This window comes from Girardinichthys multiradiatus, chromosome 22 (assembly GCF_021462225.1).
Source record: "Girardinichthys multiradiatus isolate DD_20200921_A chromosome 22, DD_fGirMul_XY1, whole genome shotgun sequence".
Taxonomy (NCBI): Eukaryota; Metazoa; Chordata; class Actinopteri; order Cyprinodontiformes; family Goodeidae; genus Girardinichthys; species Girardinichthys multiradiatus.
Window position 1 is genome coordinate 20,915,436 of NC_061814.1, and position 19,597 is coordinate 20,935,032.

The following is a 19,597-nucleotide window of genomic DNA, read 5'->3' on the forward strand; positions in this document are numbered from 1 at the left end:
AAAATAACCTTGAAATTAAGCTCTTTCTAGTTTGATGTCTTATTGCTGTTCGTTGCTTTTGTGAGATTAAGAAGTCATTTTCCCCCCACACTGTGAGGGATGGCAGGGAACAGAGGGGAAAGGGACTGACTGCCTTTACAAGGCCAGCCATGCGTGTGGGGCTGTGTTGTGGCTCTGAGACAATAGGTGCAGATGGCTCGCCTGCTGCAGATGTGGCCTGGCCTGTAACGGACGCTTGAGTGAAAGAGAGTTCACCCTCCCATGGAGTTTATATCAACCGGCTGGTGATGCCAGGAGATCTGATACCTTATAATCTGGTCAATAAAGCAAAAGATGCTCATTCACATTTATGCCTATTTGAACATTTAGAAATTCCACTTAACTGAGCTTTCATTGCTGCAGCAGCTTCGATGTATAACTCACACATCACCCTCGACTCCTAGCTCTCTGGCCAGTGTCCTCAAAAGGACATATTTGGACTGAGAGATCAGTGGGGGAGGGAAACTGACTGAGTTTCACCAGAAAAAGCCTCATCTGTGCTGTGAGGATTGTGTGTGGACTGGCTGAGTGATAGCAAGGGAGTGGAAAGCTGACCCGCTGTAGGTTGGTGTAGAATGTGACCCCAACTGAAGTAATCTGAAAAGCCTGAGGATTACACCAGTGGCTCGGCTGTCATTACAGCATAAGCAGAGACACACAGTGCTGCTTATCTATCTATCTATCTATCTATCTATCTATCTATCTATCTATCTATCTATCTATCTATCTATCTATCTATCTATCTATCTATCTATCTATCTATCTATCTATCTATCTATCTATCTATCTATCTATCTATCTATCTATCTATCTATCTATCTATCTATCTATCTATCTATCTATCTATCTATCTATCTATCTATCTATCTATCTATCTATCTATCTATCTATCTATCTATCTATCTATCTATCTATCTATCTATCTATCTATCTATCTATCTATCTATCTATCTATCTATCTATCTATCTATCTATCTATCTATCTATCTATCTATCTATCTATCTATCTATCTATCTATCTATCTATCTATCTATCTATCTATCTATCTATCTATCTATCTATCTATCTATCTATCTATCTATCTATCTATCTATCTATCTATCTATCTATCTATCTATCTATCTATCTATCTATCTATCTTTCAACACTAACAATCTTCCTGACACCGTTCCTTAAAGTGTAGTGGAGTTAGCCTCTAATGCCTGTCTTGTCAACTGAGCTATGGATCTCCGCAGCCCCTCCAGAGTTACAATGTACATGTTGGCTGCTTCTCTGATTAATGTTCTATCTTGGTAAGTTTGCAGTTGTGCCATATTCTTTTGATTTCTGGACTATGGATTGAACTGTGCTTTGTGAGATGCTCAACACTTGGTACATTGTTGTGAAGGCTAAGTCTTCTTTGAGCTTCTCCATAGCTTTATCCCTGGTCTCTCTGGTGTATTTCTTGGTCTTTATGCTTTTTGTTTACGAACTTTCCCTTTCAAATTTTTAGACCTCCACAGAACAGTTTTATTCACATTAACCTTTTACAGACAAATGTAGTCTTAATAATATTTTATTTGTAAACGTTTATGAAAACCATGTATCATTTTTCTTGTGTTGGTCTATCACATAAAGTCCTAATAAACTACATTAAAGTTTTTAGCTTTGTGACAAAATGTGAAAAGTTTATGCTCTGTTTAAGCGTACTGGTGGTCTGTTGATTTACGACAATAGAGACCCTTTGTCGTAAGGTCAGAGCACAACGCTGCTGCAGGTCAGACATTTGTCACCTGCTCTTTACCCTCTGTAGCGTGCTTAGGACAGAAAGGAAACTGAGCTTTGCTATTCACACACTCATTTAGCAAATATGGAGCCTGATGGTAGTCATGCTTTGGAGGCACTAAAAAGGTAAAATCTAAAATATAAACTTATATTACTTCATTTAATAGAGAAAAAATCCAAGTAATTAAACTTATTTTCAGCAACGCTACTCTTTCTGATTCATGTTTCAGATAAGTGTATGTGTGTGGTTTGAAGGTGCAGATCCCACCACATCCCCCACCACAAACACCTGTTGGGAGACCAAATCCCCTTTTGTCTTCACAGACCCCACACTCAGTGTTTCACCATGACAACGCGCATTCATATCATGGCTGAAGGGTGATCATGCAGCTTCACATGGGTAATTATCACCGAATGGAGTGAATGAATTAAGATGAGGGACTGTGAAATTTGTATTAACGAAAGCTTTATTTCATACGGGAAGTGTTATTTTGTCAAGCAAAAAAATCTAATCAAAATACAAAGAGCAATGTAAACAAAAGGGGAAACACAAGCATACATAAGCAATACAAATGTAAACACAAATTATGTAGCTTAATTAAAGTAAGTAAAACAATATTATGATACAGGGAGTCTTAAAATATTGATATTAGATTGTTCTGTCACTTTTTAAAGATTCATTGCTATTTGGTTTAGCATAACAAAGGAACTTCACAAAAACAAAACTATTTACAAGAAAAAGTTCACTCCCTTTGGGTTTAAACTAACAATTCACATTGTTGACTGGGTTGAAAATATACAATCCTCTATTGTACTTCATGTAAAACTTCAACAGTGGGCCAGAAGAAAAGCTTTCCTAAGCCCCATGCCTGGAGTGACAAGTTTAACAAACAAAACAGCCATCAAAATCCCCTTGCTGTGATTCACGCTTGAAACTTTCACAATTACCATCCCATAATAAAAAAGTAACTATTAGTCAGAGTCAAACTCATAAATAGTCATCACTTTGCTGACCTTTCTCTGTTAGTCACAGTTGATTCCTCATCACAAATACCATAAAACGAGCAAACATGTAAATGACACATACGTGTAAAAACAACATGTATTGTTACCGTTTGATTCATCACAGCATGTTTTAGTATCAGAGTATTTGAGGACTATCAAATCATTTACTACCAAACACTATACCGTTATAGCTGTTATATGAACACACATATTATTACATGGAAGTATAACTATGATGAGATTCAAAGCTCAAATCCAAATCATACTGTTTATAAGGCTAAACATCATATAACTTTAAACTTTTCAGCCACCCTTAAACTGCTTGTATGACTGTTAACTAAACAGTGTTTAAAAAATCCTAAATCCTGAATACATTCAACAATGTGTGCAATAATAATCACAAAAAATTTAAGTCCACCTTGATGTTTCATTTTATGAACTACTTCATAATACCCATGAAATCCCATTACAAATATGGGTAAGAAGTACATGAATGCTGTTTTGCATTCACTTTCGATCTGATTTATCTGTATGAAGCTCTCAGTGGTCAGTCATAAACTGTCAGTTTAAAAAAATGTCCCACTGACACATATTGAAAAAACTTGGAATGATAGCAGTGAACAAGGCGAACCATACAGAAGATTCTCCTGTCAGACTCTGTCCGTGTCTTTTATTTCACTTCCTTTCAACACAACAAAAATAAGGAATTCATTTCGTTTTTCCTCTCACGCTTTGCTCATACAGAAAACATACTCAGGCTTCAGCTTTTCCCTTCTCCTCTTTCTTTTTCTTGCTCTTTTTCAAGAAAGAAGGTGTGCGGAACTTGTTCTTCTTTTTCTTGGGGGACTTGGTCTGGCTCTCCGGGGTCTTAGCCTCCCCCATCTTCTCCTTCGTTGTTATGGAGATTTCCACCGTTTCTGAAGTGCTCACGCTCAGCTTGGATACCTCGATGCTCAGATCCTCCTCCATCTCTGAAAAGTGGTCCTTCCCATTAGCTATTGTGTCTGTGCACAGATAAAACTGAGTCAGACATGAGCGGCAGAAAACCCCCTCAGAAAAGGCATTAATTATGAGCTAAACTATCAATTTGTTTTGAGATACATTGTGCACCCATTGATTTTTTTCACAATTTATAGGAAAATTATATGTTGCTTGTACATTCTGCTTTGAAAAAAAGTGATGGGGTGGCATGCATTTGCATTCAGTCCGACTGAGAAGCACTTTTTGCTAAAATGTTCAAGTCTTACACATTCTTTTTGGAGAAATAGCTCAGGCTCATTCAGGGTTGGTGGCTGTGAACATGTCTTTTCTGGTTGCTGTTATCTCAGATTTTGAATTGGATTTAGGTGTGGACTTTACTGGGCAATTGTAACACATGAAGTATGCTTTGATCCATCCCATTCCTTTGTAGTTCTTATTTTTTTAGAGTCGTCTTACTGGAAGGTGAACCGCCTACCCACTATGGTGTTTTACATGATTTAAATGGTTTTCTTTCATCACTGGCCTTACTTAAGCTCCAACCATTTTCCGATCAACTCTGACCAGTTCTTCTGTCCTACTAAAGACAAGCATTGCCATAGCATGATGCTGCCATCACCATGATTTGCTGTTGGAATGGTGTGTTAAGGCAGTGTGCAGTGTTAAAATTTTGCTTGTAGGCCAAAGTGTTCAAAATTGGTCCCACCTGACCAGAGCACCTTCTTCCACATGTTCCACTGAGTCCTCTCCTGTATTCTGTGGCAAACTGTAATTAAGACATCTTATGACTGTCTTTTACCTGTTGCTTCGTTCCTGGCCTTTTTCCATTGAAGACAGATATTTGGCAAGTATAACTGATAGTTATATCACCAACAAATTCTCCCACCTGAGTGGTGGATCTCTGCAGCTTCTCCAAAATTACCATAAGCCTCTTGGCTGCTTGTCTGATTTAAGCTCTTTTTACCAATTAGGTTTCTTCTGAAGGGATGGTCACTTTGGTTGGTGTCTGTTGTAATTGGTGGGAATGGAGTGTGTGTGATGGGGAGGGAGCTGATTTTCCATTTACCTTGTTTAGCTGGTGTCATTATAGGAGAAAGTGACAGGGAGATAGTAGAACCATCAAATGTGGTCATCTCATCAGCATCAGTGGCATCTTCATCCTCTACAAAAGACATAAAATCATCCATCAAACCTGCCATCCTATCCTTCGTCTGATACATGTTCAGCTGTTTAGGTATTAGCATCACAAAACAAACCAAAACAACACAAGATGCATATTTAACAAGCTTCAGAGATCCATTGGAGTTGATGTATTTTAGAAGTGACACATCATTGGGGAAAATAAATGTGACACTCTGATGCACAGCCACAAACACTGGTTTGTGGCTGTGCGTCTTGCAAGCATGTTTCATTCCTGTCTGCAGTTATAACCGAGACCTCAAGAGTGTGACAAGACTGAAGTCTTTGCTGCTCATCCCTCATAGTCCTGTGCATAAACCTAAGAGCACAGACTGACAGCCGTGTGTCGCAATTGTTATCTAAAGACAACTTAAGTTCTGCTAATGTTGTTTCAACATCTCCTCCAGGTAGAATCAATCAATCAAACTATATTTATATAGCACATTCCAACAACAATTCCAGTACTTTACAAAATAAAAATACAGAATAAACACAAAAATAATTGTGTCAAGTAAAAAGTTGAAATACCAACATGCTAAAAGAAATTTTAAAACACTAAAAATCAAATGTCAAAAGCCTTTTTAAATAAATAGGTCTTAAATTTAGCTTTGAATAAAAACGGGTCAGAGATAGCATGCAACTCTTAGAGATGTCTATTCCAGGATGTTGGGCCACTGAAAAAGACCCGTCCCCCCATTGCTTACACCTAGAGCGAGGCAACTCCAGCAGATGTTGACCAGAAGACAGTAAGGCTCTGGTGGGCTGGTGGCTTTTCAAACGTTTGGCTAGGTAGGCCATTCGGTGCTTTAAAAACAAACAGCAGCAGTTTAAACTGCATCCTGAACTCAACCGGAAGCCAGTGCAGAGATAAAAGGATAGAAGTGATATGTTCATGTTAGTCAATAACAGAGCAGCAGAATTTTTTTGCAAGTTGCAAATAGGAAATGGAAGACTGATTGATACTGATGTATAAAGCATTACAGTAATCAAGTCTAGAACTGACAAAGATCTTCTCCAGATCGCTGCGGCTAAGGAAAGGCTTTACTTTAGACAGCAGACGAAGCTGGAAAATGCTTGTTTTCACACAAGGATCAACCTGTTTTTCAAGTTTGAAGCAGCAGTCAAGTTTCACCGCTAGATTTTTTACCACCTGATTGAAGTGGGGGGACAAAGGTCACAGGCTGGGTGTAACAAAGTATGATTTACTGAAGGCATTAAACAAAATCCATTCCTGTTTATCATTATTTAGGTGGAGAATGTTTTGAGAGAGCCATTGCTTAATGTCCTTAAGACACCTGTCAATGGAGTTTAAACTGAGTGGAGAATTGGGAATGACTGGCAGATGGATTTGCGGGTCATCTGCAAACAGGTGAAAAGACCTAAAGTTAGCATGTATAATGAGAAAAGCACAGGCCCCAGAATGGGGCACACCAGAGGTCTGTGGAGTCAAGGAAGAGGAGACCAGGACACCTATCATAACAGAGAATGTCCTATCCATTAAATAGGACTTAAACCACTCAAGCACCGCTCCCTGAAGGCCAACCGAGTAAGGAGGAGCGGATTGTCCACAGTATGAAAAGCTGCCGTAAGATCCAGCATCACCAGCAGAACAGATTTCTTCGAGGGATAAGAGAATATCATTCTGTACTTTGAGTAGTGCAGATTCAGTACTTTGTCTAGATCTGAAGCCAGACTGAATTTTTTCAAACATGTTATTTTCTAGAAATAAGTGTAGTTGGATGAAAACATTTCTCCCTAATACTTTAGACAGAAATGACAAATGGGTAACAGGCCTAAACTTAGAAAAGACTGTAGGATATAGGTCAAGTTTTTTAAGAAGGGGCCTGACCACAGCATGCTTGAAAACAGACAGGACAGAACCTGAATTTAGACAGCTCTTAATGAAAGTCAGGAGACATGGGCCAATGGTGTCGAAGGACTGTTAGTAGGTCTCGTCTGCTGAACCACCTGAAAGAGGTTTGGCATTGACACCAGCTCAAATTGATCAAAGACAGCAGCGGTCACTGGAGGAGCACATAGTTGGACTGCACTATATGTAAAAGCAATGTTTCGCTTGACAGAGTCTATTTTATTAACCAGGTAATTAAGGAAATCATCACAGATGGACTGTGTAGACGTTTTCAGGACAAAGGTAGAAATGATCAACTCTGAGATGGACTGATGAATTGCCTGGACAACAAGCTAATAACCTACCTGTTACATACAGGTGCATCTCAATATATGAGAAGGCCTTTAAAAAAGCATTTATTTTGTTATTTTGTTCTAAAAGTCCATCTCACATATACAGATTGGTTACACCCCCAGACTGATGAATTTTGAAGTGTTTGCTTCTGCTAATTTTGATGGTTAGGGCTTACACCTGATGGAAACCCAAAATTCAGTTCATAGGAAAATTAGAATATTACATAAGGCTGGTAAAAAAAGATTTTTATTACAGAAATATTTTGTTATGGCTTACACAATCATGAACAACTTGGCTGACTTGACAGTTGTCCCACAGGGGGACCCTGACACCCTCCGCAAAGAGGATTCAATTCAGTTTTTTCATGAAGCGCCAAATAGCAGAGAAATCTATAAAGTCATTTCAATTCAGTCCAATCATATAAACATATTCAAAATCAATTACATCATTCCAGTTCAATCCTTGTGATAAAACACCGCAGTCAAGCTCAGTTTCTTATGCCAGTTGGTAAAATATTTTCTGTCTAAGGAAACTCAGCTGATTGCATCAAGCTAATGGCTTTGCAGCAACCCTTCATACTGAATATGCATGTTGCGAAAGTGGACAGTTGATTGTGTTGAGTCGTTCATTTTACAACAATCTTTCATATGCACTGGGTGACAGTGAAAAGGAAAAGTGCCTTTTAACAGGAAAATCATACAGCAGAAACAGGCTACATGGAACAAAGGTAAGTCACAAAATGTCTTTGCTAAAGAAGCTGACTGCTCACAGAGTGCTGTAAACAGGCGTATAATTAGAAAGTTAAGTGTAAGGCAAAAGTGTGTTGAAAAAAGGTGAGCAAGCAACAGTGGTCCAAAATCATCTTTTCAGGTGACAGTAAATCATGAATTTCATTTTTATTAAAAGGAATATCCCCCCATTATCGAGAACAGTTCTAAGGAGTTGCCTCCTCTCATGGGAGAAAAGCTAAAAATATCAACCTAAAAGCATTAAGAGCATTCTTTAATTTTGGTCTGTAGCCCAAGTTTTCCTTACTTTTCTTTACTTTCCTTTATCGTGCCACTGCAATGTACTTTTTTCATCATGTAAAGCACTTCAAATTGTTTTGTTGCTTAAATGTGCTTTACAAATAAACTTGCTTTGCCTTGTAAATCAAGTCTAAAGAAGGAGAGGAAAGGCACACAATCCAAGCTGACTGAGGTCCAGTGTGAAGATTCCAACATGAGTAATACTAGGGCTGAAACAATTAATCGGATTAATCGATTATCAAAATAATCATCAACTACTTTAGTAAACGAATAATTGTTAACTGGAGTATACACATTCTAAAACATGCCATTTGCTGAAAGAACAACCCACTCAGAGCAGTAATTAAGCAACATTGTACAAAAAATATACACATTTTGCATTTAAGATGAAAAACCTTATTTGTCTAAATATGCTTTAATCAGAACTCCTTAGTTGACAAAGTTTTAGCTTCACCTGGTTCAAATTCTGGGAAAAAAAATCTATTAAGCACCTTTGCTCTCTGATTATTAATCGAAAGAAATTGTTGACAGACTAATCAATTAGCAAATTAATCGGTAGCTGCAGCCGTAAGTGATAATTTGGGCAACCATGTCATCTATTGTTGGTCCACTGTGTTTTTATAAATTCCAAAGTCAGCACTAGCGTCTGCCAGGAAGTTTAAAGGAACTTCATGCTTCCCTCTGCTGACAAGCTTTAAGGAGATGCTGATTTTCAGCAGCACTTGGCATCTACCTACAATGCCAAAAGTACCAATACCTGCTTAATGAGCAGGGTATCAGTGTGCATGACTGGCCAGCAACCTCCCTTGACCTAAACCTCACAGAGAATCTATGGAGTATGAACTGAAGGCCACTATTTAAGCTACCTGGGCTTTCCTAACACCTCAGCAGCCACTGGCTGCACTGATGCAGTACAACATGCAAAAGGTGCCCTGGAATGGAGTGCCTATACTGTTCAGTAAAATTTTTTATTTGGGCCCACTATCCTGTTTAAAAAAATCCTTTTGTTATTGGTCCAACATTGTAATTTATTAAAAAACTGAATTTGGGGTTTTCAATACTTGTAAGCCATAATTATCAAAGTAAGCAGAAATACACTCTGTGTGTAATACATCTTTAGAATATATGAGTGTGACTTTTTGAATTAAATTACTAAATTATGTTTTTGGTTATATTGTAATTTATTGAGATGCACCTGTATATATACCTTAAAACAATTAAGAGAAGACACAATATGATTAATCTAATACTACTACTACTACTACTATTACTACTAATAATAATAATAATAACAAAATTGCGTACCTTCTTGCCCTTGCTGCTTTCCTTCTACCAGGCTCTTATATTCTTCCAGTACCTTCTCAGTGAGATCATTGAAGGGGTTGGGTGGAAGAGACCGGGTGAGCTCCTCATCTTCAATAATGAAGGCCTAGAAGAAAAAAAAGTCAAAATGTAATAATCCTCTCTTCCAGTTGTGTTTAGATTTCATAATTTCTTGTTTCCAAATCAAAAAGAACCGACCTGGATTATTCCCTGAAGCCAGAATTCAAGTTTGGAAAGTTAGACGTTTCTCACCAAACAGACCTCAAAATCAAACATGGCTGTCATTTGGACGAAATGTGGTAATAGTTGTGTGGCGAACTCTTTATTTGCAGTTCTTAAAGATTTGTATCTTATTACCTTGTACACATAATCATTTATAACCTCCGTTAGTTAGCATGCTGCAATGCCAGATAAAATAACAATACACAAAATCATAATAAATACATTGTTATTAGCCTATAATGTTAAGTAGTTAGCCTGCACCCTGCGCACAACTATAGTGTGACGTTCTCAATAAATGACAAAGACGCAGTTATACTGACTTATTAATTAGTTTTATCCATTTCATACTCCTGTCTTACTTAAAGGGGTTTAGCTATTCATTCAGCTAACAAGACAAGACATAATACTGGATTTGTTAAATGAGATGAAACTTAAACAATATTTTTGTGAAAACTAAAACAAACTTTTTCATTACGCAAATAGAATAAAACTTCCATGCATTAGAAACTGTGTGTCTAAGAATATATTGAATAGAATAAGTTAAGTCTGCGTAGAAAAAGGTAGAAAAGGTTTGTATAGATATTGAGGTTGTCATACTTGTCTTTATCTAAGGTGTTCCTAATGGCAAGAAAAGCATGGATCATCCTCACTGCTGAATATTTGTTGTCTTTTTTGTTTCCTGTTTTAAGCTAAATGAAAGATATTATATTTTAATGGACTGTGCTGGAGAGAACTATATGTTTCCGTGCTGATCAGTAAACTGATTACACGTACTGCACCTCTAAGTTTAAAACTTAACATCCATTCATCCATCTTCTATACTCGCTTCTTCCATACAAGGTGGCGAGGGACTGGTGTCTATCTCCAGCGGTCTACGGGTGAGAAGCAGCGTACACCCTGGACAGGTCGCCAGTCAAAACGTTACAGAAGAGATGCATATACTCACTGGTCCTGGTTTGGTGTCCACCACAATGCCTGCCAGTAATTGAGATTTTGGTCCCGGAGTCATCTGATCACCTCTGTGCTGTTCCTTTATCTGATAAAACATATTTTAAAAAAATAAACATTTTGACAGTATTTTAGTACAGCACTAAATCAGTAAAAGAGATGTTTTGGTTTGAAAGCAAGAAAATAAAGAGGTTTACTAAAGGCATCCATCGGCTTTATAAAGGTCCCTTCAGATACCTGGGATAATATGTTTTGGGATTTCATCTGTCCGTGGAAGATGCGTCATTCAGATATTTGTAACGTTAAGGAGCTGAGGAGAATATTCATTAATACTCACTCTCTTGTCATTTGGCTCACAAGCTATAGAGCAAATGTGGCAGGATAAAACCCTGGTATATAAAAGCTTGTTGATATAAAGGATATTTTGCATTGTTTTCAAAGTACATTGAGCACCAATATGCATTCTAGTAACAATGCAGTGTTGTGTGTTAGTACATGTGATTCATTCTTGTCTAGTTCAAAGTAAGAAGATCTCTGAGTATCTCCACCAAAGAAACCAGGCTCTTTAACAAAACAGAGATAAAATTAGCCAGCATTTCTCTAGGTTTATTTTGGATAGAGAAGTCTTAGAGCACTGTTAGGAGCTTTAAACTGTTTGATTTGTCCTCTTTCTAAGACTGTACTTTGTTGATTTAGCCTAAAAACATAGTATGCCAAAATCAGGATTATAGACTGATAAATTATTCAGTTTGAAATTGAATCAAGTGGATTATTTGGTATCTTGCGCTAATCTGTTTTGTATGAATATTTCACTGCTCAGAACAGCAATTACATCAGAAAAATAACAAAACAATAAACACAGGACCATCTGCAGAACAACTACAAGGAGTCTCTGCAGAACATGGAGGATATTAAATCAGCATGCAGAGCTCTGTGAAAAGTATTGACACCCCTTGAACTTTTCCACATTTTGCCATGTCGCAAGCACAAACTTTAATGCATTTTAGTTGGATTCTATGTGATACGCCAACACAAGGTAGTACATGGTTGTGAAGTGAATGGAAAATAATACACGTTTTTAAAACTTTATTTGTCAAATAAAAATCTGAAAGTGTAGCATATGCAACACTTTGCTGAGCCACCTTTTTCTGCACTTACAGCTCCAAATCTTTTGGGGTCAGCTTTGCACATATAGAACTCAGGTTTGTGCCCATTCTTCTTAGCAAATAGTTCATGTTCAGCCAGATTGGATGGATTGTTTTTGTGAACAAAAATATTCAAGTCTTGCCACAGATTATCAGTAGGCTCCAGCTCTGGGCTTGGATCAGGGCCGAACCTAACCCCGCTGTGTACCTCTCCAAAGCTTTAGCCCTGACCTGTCTGCTGTGTTCTTTGGTCTACATGATGCTTTCTGTTCATTGATGTTCTCTATAACAAACCTCTGAAGCCTTCACAGAACAGCTGGATTTATACTAAAACTTTGTACACAGCTTTCTGATCCTTTTTAATATGTTAAGATACTTTTTTCTTTTTTAAAAGAAAAAAGTATCTTATATGTTCAAATAAATATTTACAAAATTTATAGATTTGTTTTTATTTTATATACGAGTTATTCAGATACAATCAAATAGACATTGCATATAATCATGTTAGCATTGATACTAGCATCTGCTAGTATTGAAACATATTTCATTTTGTTTAAAAAATAAAATAAAATAATGCTAACAAAACAAATAATTGTCCACTCCTTTTATCGGCTGGTTGACCAACTATTTGTACCAAAACTTATAAAGTATTTTGACTGGTTGTTTTCTAACTGGTTAGACTAAAGGATTAACATAGTAACGGACCATATTTAGCAGATTACTTTGCAGTGACAATCAATAACTTAATCAGTAAAGGTTTGACAGAATTTCTGTTGTGAGGCAAAAACTGACCCGATTCCTTCTATCCAAAACCTCTGTAGGATTGGTGTTAAGTGGGACAAACTGGTTAAGGTCCTCAATTTTAATTGGAGTCCCCACGCTGTTGCCTGGCTGTGACGACTTCATCCACTGAAAATAATCAAAAACAGATTTATTACAAAAATTAAAGTGGCAGCACATCTAACACATGCTTTTTTTCAAACTAACCACAAGAGGGCAGGCTTATATAAAAATAAAATCTCCTGAGCTCAGTTTGTTTCTGGAACCAAAGCACAGAAAATTACTGTAGATGACACAATTTCTTGTGAAGGATGGACATTTAAAATCAGCGTACCATGATTTTGGTCCTGGGGCTAACATCCCCGCTGGGTGACCGTTCAGGGACGTTGACCTTCAAGTAGCTGTTGGGTGACGTGAGCCACCGGGTCCTTTCTCTCTGCTGCTTTTGGGCCATAAACTTGAAGGGGCTGCGCAGACCCAGCTCGCCGTCCTCCGGCGACACGGCCGAGACCGTGGCGGGGATTTCCACGTCGTTCTTGGACCGGGGTTTTTCACGGACGATGGGGTTCCGATAGGAGTAGCCTGTTCTGTATCCCTACCACGTCACACAAGGAGGGACAACAAATGGCTTAAATATGCAGGGAAAATGTAACAGTTTACATTGTTCTTTCAGGCAAAAAACAATAAAGTGCAAACAACCCACAGGCCATCAATTTCCATTTAGCTTTTAAATATTTAAATAGACCAAAACATAAACAATTTTTGTTTCTATAGATGTGCCAAGTTTAAGAAAAGATCCAATACTTTCAGTTTGTTAACAGTACATCAAAGTGACAGATAGAGAAGATCGTGCATCGAACTAGAAGATTGTGCAAAGTGTAGATTGAGGCTGCTTGTAAACCGCCCAAAAAAAGTATATGAATAGCATTTCTCTTAGCAGCAATACAACAAGCTAGGCACAAGAGTGCCCACACTGGGCCTTAAATGCAACAGCACAAGCCTGATATTGTCACTCCACTGTTCACCGAAGCCTGCAACCCAAAAATATCTGAAAAATTGAAAACAACAGCAAGACTGAACAAATGTAAAAAAATAAATTGCTGTTTGATGGCTACCTCGATTCACAGCATGAGGGACTGAAGTTTTGATTACCTGTTTTATTTAGAGATGGAGCAAGACACTGGCTTCTGACAGGAATCAGATTATTTTCAGCTTGAGCAGAAACTTTTGAAAATTTGAGCCACACAGTATAAAACATCGCAATTATCATCACAATATCAATGTCTACATAATCCCCCTGCCATGGACTGCTTGGGCAAGAAATAACACTCATTACTTTAGAATTTGTTACTGCAAGAGAAAGTTATTCCTACCCCTGGCAGAGTAGTTCAAAGTAATGTTTTTATTTGAACATGTTTTTTCTGACTAGGTTGTCAAAATAATCGATATTTTGAAATAATAGATACTAGAAAAATACATTATTCAAAGATCTATATGAACTGACCCGTTCTTCCGGGAGCAGCGCTGCAATAACAGAGACAATCAGCCTCTCCCCTCCCTGCAGCCTCACCTCACCAAAACAATGAGCTGCTGTTGGAAGTTTTAAACTCTGCTAACGTGGTGAGTACATCCAGAAGAAAAACATATTCACAAGAACACAAATGCATTTTTCACAGGTAATTTCCCTATGAGGCAGATGGACAGGAAAAGAAGCGCAATGCCGAACATTGCCACCAGCTAGCTGCTCTAACCCTACAAGCTAAGGCTACAAGAATGATTTTTCAGAGCAAATTAAAATGGTCAGTAAAGCTCCTGTATCTACTACAGTGAAATAATAAACCTCCAAGACAACATAAGCTAACCCTATCTTTGTAAATATTAGCTTCATGGACACAGACAGCACAATGACAGTGTCCTGTCAGTCTGAGCTCCCCATCGAGATGTGTTTCCCAGGTGCTCAGCGTCAAACCACGCAACAATCCATTCTATTGCGGCACAAATCAAAACAGGAAAATGTTAATCAGCTGACGGCTCAGCCAACTACTAAATATTGAAGTAACAAAACAAACCAGTGCGGCAGAAATTGTACAGGGCTGCCGCTAAATACATGGCCGAGATAGTTGTTTACGGTTAGAAATATGTTTATATGCGCTGGATCCAACTTTAAATTCTCAGTTGAGAAAAGTAATACACTCGATCTAAGTTATTATTCTTTCCCCAAAGACCTTTTGCTGATGATTCATTCCCCAAACAATCAGCTAACTTCCCCTCCTGGTTTAAAAGGTCAGACCACCAGTTAGACTTACTGCACTTGTATTTACACTCTGTAGTCCTTAAAGTCTTTGAAGAAATGCCAAGTTCAAATTGACTGGACTAGAGCTGTTCCAACAAGCGGTCGTGTGGTCTGTGGTTCTCTAACTGCCCACAGCATGCCTTCCCGTATGAAAGCTGTGATCAAGTGGATGGACGGGTAAAGACTCCATGGTTAACACAGCTGCAGTCTCCTGCAGCAGCTGTTAGCAAGAAGCCCATTCAAACAGACAGCCTGTCATCTCCTCTGTCCGCAGAACAAGCCGGATGCTTTCTATTATCAGAGCGGTTGGAATAACAGGGGCTGCAATCACCCCACAGAAATCCTTACAGCTGAGAAAAGATCACAAGGCAGCCTGAGAATGGCTCACTAAACTCAACGACTTCCCATGAGGGAAAAAGGAATACAATCATAGAACAATATGACTAAATCACACTAAATATTTTAAAGTGGATTAACAAGCATACAAAGTCTTTTCATTGTGTTCTGTAATCAGGCGCTTCCTTTGGGAAAGTTGAGCGTTCACTTACCAGGTTGTCCAGCATCCTCATGAGGGACTCAAACTCAGCCTCGCCCACCTTCCACTTGACTTCATTGTCAATGACCACCCCGGCAACAGCCACGCCCTGGGTGCGAGGTTTAAACTTCTCCCTGTCCAGGAGCACAAGGTTGTCCACGCCGCCCGAACACCTCAGAGAATTTATCTAAACAAAGCCATCAGATATGTGACTTCATTTTGTTAGCACAGTGTTCGCAGGGTGTTAGAAGCTAAATGACGCTTCTCTATGAAGATATATACAGTTTCCCTCATGCATACGTTAAAATGCACATTCACTTCAAAAACACTACCATCAACGCTGCTCCCGTTATACTATACAAAATCCTCTGAACATGGTTCTCACTCATTTTACATGCAAAAGCTCCAGCCTTTTCCAGGCTCAAGGAAGGAAGGAAGGAAGGAAGGAAGGAAGAATAAGGCAAAAAAAGTAGGGCAGAAGAAATTAAGGACATATGACTGGAAATGCAGAACAGAATTAAGGAAAGAGGTACGAGACAAGAAAGAAAGAAAGAAAGAAAGAAAGAAAGGACAGAAGGAAATGAGGAACAACACAAGAAAGGAAGGTTAGAAGAAAGGAAAAGAAGTAAGGAAGTAAGATCACAAGAAAGAAGTGGAAAAATGGCCAAAAAAAGATGGATCTGAGGTCGCAAGGTGGAGTGAGAGGACAGAAGGAAGAGAGGTAATACCCAGGTAATCAAAAGGAAAGAAGGAAGTACATTTAGGAAAGACAACATATAGACAACACTAAAGGAAATAAAGTCTGGAGATACAAAAAAGAATAAACAGAGGACACAAGGAATGAAGAAGAGACACAACATTCAGAAATTAGAAAGGGAATGAAGTTCACAAATGCAAATATCTTTTCAGTTGTCTTATTTTGTTTTCCAGATATGGAAAATACTAAAGTCCAACTCTATACGTTTCAGACTTTCCCAGACTGTGTAGAAACCCTGACTGCAGATTTGTGGCTAAAGAAAGAAAAAAAAAATCCCCAACTCTAGAACAGCCTCATCCTGCTCATATTTGACTTAGATTAGCTTAGAAATCCTGCATGCCAGACATCATCTGCGGTGCGTCTATTTCCGGCACTGCTTTATCTCATCCATCTGACTCATTTATCAACATATGAATAACAATAACGAGGCTACCTTAAACAGTGACAACAGTGACACACACTCAGTTTTAAATGACTTGAATGGTGCGCCTCTTCTCCATGCAGCAGAGGTTAAACAATAAAGAGCATAATTTAAATACCTGGATTTCACAAGCTTGCTGCGAGTGGTACACATAATGAAACGCTTCTTCCACTGTTTCTCCTAATGCAAGCAGCCCGTGGTTCCTCAAAAGCATCACCTGAAAAACACATATGAGATCATGGTATGTGAAATCATTATGTATGAATTCTAAAACGTTAAGATGTGATCCAGCTATTGCATGGATGAACTTGCTTTGGTATCTGTTCTTCGGTCCGAGTAAAAGAAGGAAACAAAAAACAGGGTAAGCATAAATTATTTGAAACGGTGGGCAAAATTCCTCAATGTTCTGGCCAGGCTAATAAAAATCCAGCGTTCCCAAAGAAAACTAAACCTTTGCTCTTTGCATAGCTTTAAAGCTTTAGCGAAACCACTGTTTATATTGGCTTCATGCATATGCATGGAGTGTCCTCAGAGAGTGGATAGCATTGTGCACTGGCAGCAAATTCTGCACAGTTGATATTTTAGCGTTGGCAACTAGTTTTCATAAAATCATATGTAATTGCATTAAGTTAGCTAAGCATTTTATTACATAATTCATTAAAGTACTTAATACTGAATATTTAAAGTAAATGGGTACAAAATGATTTGGCTAAGTATGGAATGGCAACACATAGGTATGCAATTATACTATTATACTGGTTGCCTAACACTCTTGGGCCAGTTGTTATAAAACGTTCCAACAAACTATGTTTCAGAAACTGAGTCAAACTGAGGTCCTGAAAATTAAATATTCAACTATTAATCATTAATAAAGTTTAAACAGCATTATAAAAGATAAGATAGGTGGGTTACTTAGTGTAGAATGGGTCAGTGGCATGGATCAGTGTGATTTTCTCACAATATAACTTAAAGTAAAAATAAAAAAAAAGTTAAACTAGTATATAACAATCTGATTTAATGCACTGATTTAAAACAGAAACGCAACAAATATTCCTACTGCTGCTGAAATAATATACAGTTTTATTACAGTTATGAAACTGTTATCTGTACTGTTTAATCATATAAGATTTCATGTTATTTTGATTTTGAAACATACAGATTAAACCAAATGTTTACATACATTGTATCACACTAAGCTGTACCTGTTTTAGGTCAGTTAGGATTACCAACCATATTTATGTTTGTTAAATTTTAGAAAATTATTATTGAAGGGACTCTCCTAGTTTCCGCACCATGACGGTATAAATTACTTGTATGTATTTTTCAACAGTTAGTTATTTTTTTCTGGGAAGGGAAGTAAAAGTGTTGTAGCTTTCTTTCCATCCGCTAACCAGCAGTGTGCTGTAACAGATGGGGAAGGAGCAAGGCTGTGTTACTCTATGCTCTTTTTAAAATCCTGGTATACAGTCCAGTAATCAACCTCTGCCTACTGGCAAGTCTGCATATGACTAAACAGGTTAAATAAAATATTCGTAGAACCCCTTAAGTGTGAGCATTATGATATAATAAGCCTGCCTCATGTTAAAGTGAGAAAGCTGTTAATGAGCAGCTTCAGTTTGGTGGTACCTTGGCAGTCGGGCCCAGAGCTTTCTGAAACTCCACCTTCTCCTCTTTATTATCCAGGCTGCCATGGTAACCGAAGCAGCTCACATCTCCCAGCAGCAAAGCCTCCTGGGAAATGGGCAGGATTCCACATTTCATCGAGGACACCTGTTAGCGTGGGATGAAAACAAGCGAGACTGTGATGCACCAGCGTCTCAACAGAGGCACTGTTTTTTTTTTTTTTTTGCTCTTGGGCACAAATAAAAACACAGATTTATAGCGATGCTCATGGTGTGCTCTGCATTTTACAGGAAGGCTTCAAAAGAGATGGTAAAAATAGACTACAGGGGCTCTGTACCTGTACCAACGAGCCATGCAAGACTCTGCTTTTAATTTGATCATGTTTTTTAGGCGTAAAGCAGGAGCTTTTATGTAATGTGGAAAAAATATGACCAGAGTGTACTTACAGCAGCTGTACCGGGGGTGTGTATATGGATGATGCATCGCACATCAGGCCGCATCGAATAAATGGCGGCATGAGGAGCAAATCCAAAATAGTCAAGGCCCAGGTCAGTGGAACCCTGGTCCACAACGTGACCAATTATGTTGACTTTCATCTACAGGTGATATGTAAAAAAATTAAAGATGTAAACAATATGAGCTGACAGACTAACACTCTTAGTGGCACTCAATGTTGTTGTGAAAGTATTGTAGTAAAATGATCCCTGAAAGCAACACATCAACAAAACAGAAGGACACACATAAAAACACCAACCCTGTGACAACCCAGCTTACCCAGCCAGGTATTTTTTCAACAGCTTAATACTGACTTAAGTTCAGCTCGGAGCGGCTTCACTGTCCCTGATAATGAAAAGTATACCCACAGCATTTGGGAGCCACCACCATGTTTCATAGTGGGAATGGTATGTTCAGGGTGATGTGCAGAGTGAGGTTTCGGATTCACAGAGGGTTTTGCATGAAAGCCAAAAGGTTTTAGCTGGTGGCAAAATATACAACGAATTTCAATGATTACAGTTTTCCACACTGATAGAGGTCAGTGGCTTTGTTTCCTTATTTGTTTTTAATTTCTTTAGATCGGGGAATGATGTGGTGCTTTCTTGAAGGCTTATAGCCTACTTCTTGTTGTCAAACAGGTTTTATTTAGGGGATTTTTATTCTCCTAGTCTGGCAGTAATCAGACCTTACTGTATCTAGAGAAACTGAACAACAAATGAGGTTAATACCAGTTGATTTTTGATCAGTAAGGGAGATAATTACATCTTCACATAGGGCCAGGTTGGTTTGGATAGATTTTTACTCTAATGTGCTTTGACTGTCTGTGAAGGGTCGCAGCGCAGGGACAGTTTATCAACA

The 19,597-nt window shown here is 38.3% G+C and overlaps 1 protein-coding gene across 2 annotated transcripts in view; it reads right to left on the reverse strand.

Annotated features, from left to right (window-relative positions):
- Positions 1–2,253: 2,253 nt before the first annotated feature.
- Positions 2,254–19,597, reverse strand: part of LOC124859031 (gamma-adducin-like) — a 40,408-nt gene continuing 23,064 nt past the window's right edge. For both annotated transcript variants that reach the window (XM_047351470.1, XM_047351469.1), the window contains exons 6-15: positions 18,691–18,840; positions 18,248–18,391; positions 16,740–16,838; positions 15,457–15,630; positions 12,950–13,210; positions 12,628–12,744; positions 10,689–10,778; positions 9,503–9,626; positions 4,854–4,949; positions 2,254–3,813 (exon numbers count right to left, since the gene is read on the reverse strand). In XM_047351470.1, the coding sequence (XP_047207426.1) occupies positions 3,563–3,813; positions 4,854–4,949; positions 9,503–9,626; positions 10,689–10,778; positions 12,628–12,744; positions 12,950–13,210; positions 15,457–15,630; positions 16,740–16,838; positions 18,248–18,391; positions 18,691–18,840 (1,506 nt within the window). In that variant the 3' untranslated portion in view covers positions 2,254–3,562. The remainder of the gene's footprint in view (positions 3,814–4,853; positions 4,950–9,502; positions 9,627–10,688; positions 10,779–12,627; positions 12,745–12,949; positions 13,211–15,456; positions 15,631–16,739; positions 16,839–18,247; positions 18,392–18,690; positions 18,841–19,597) is intronic.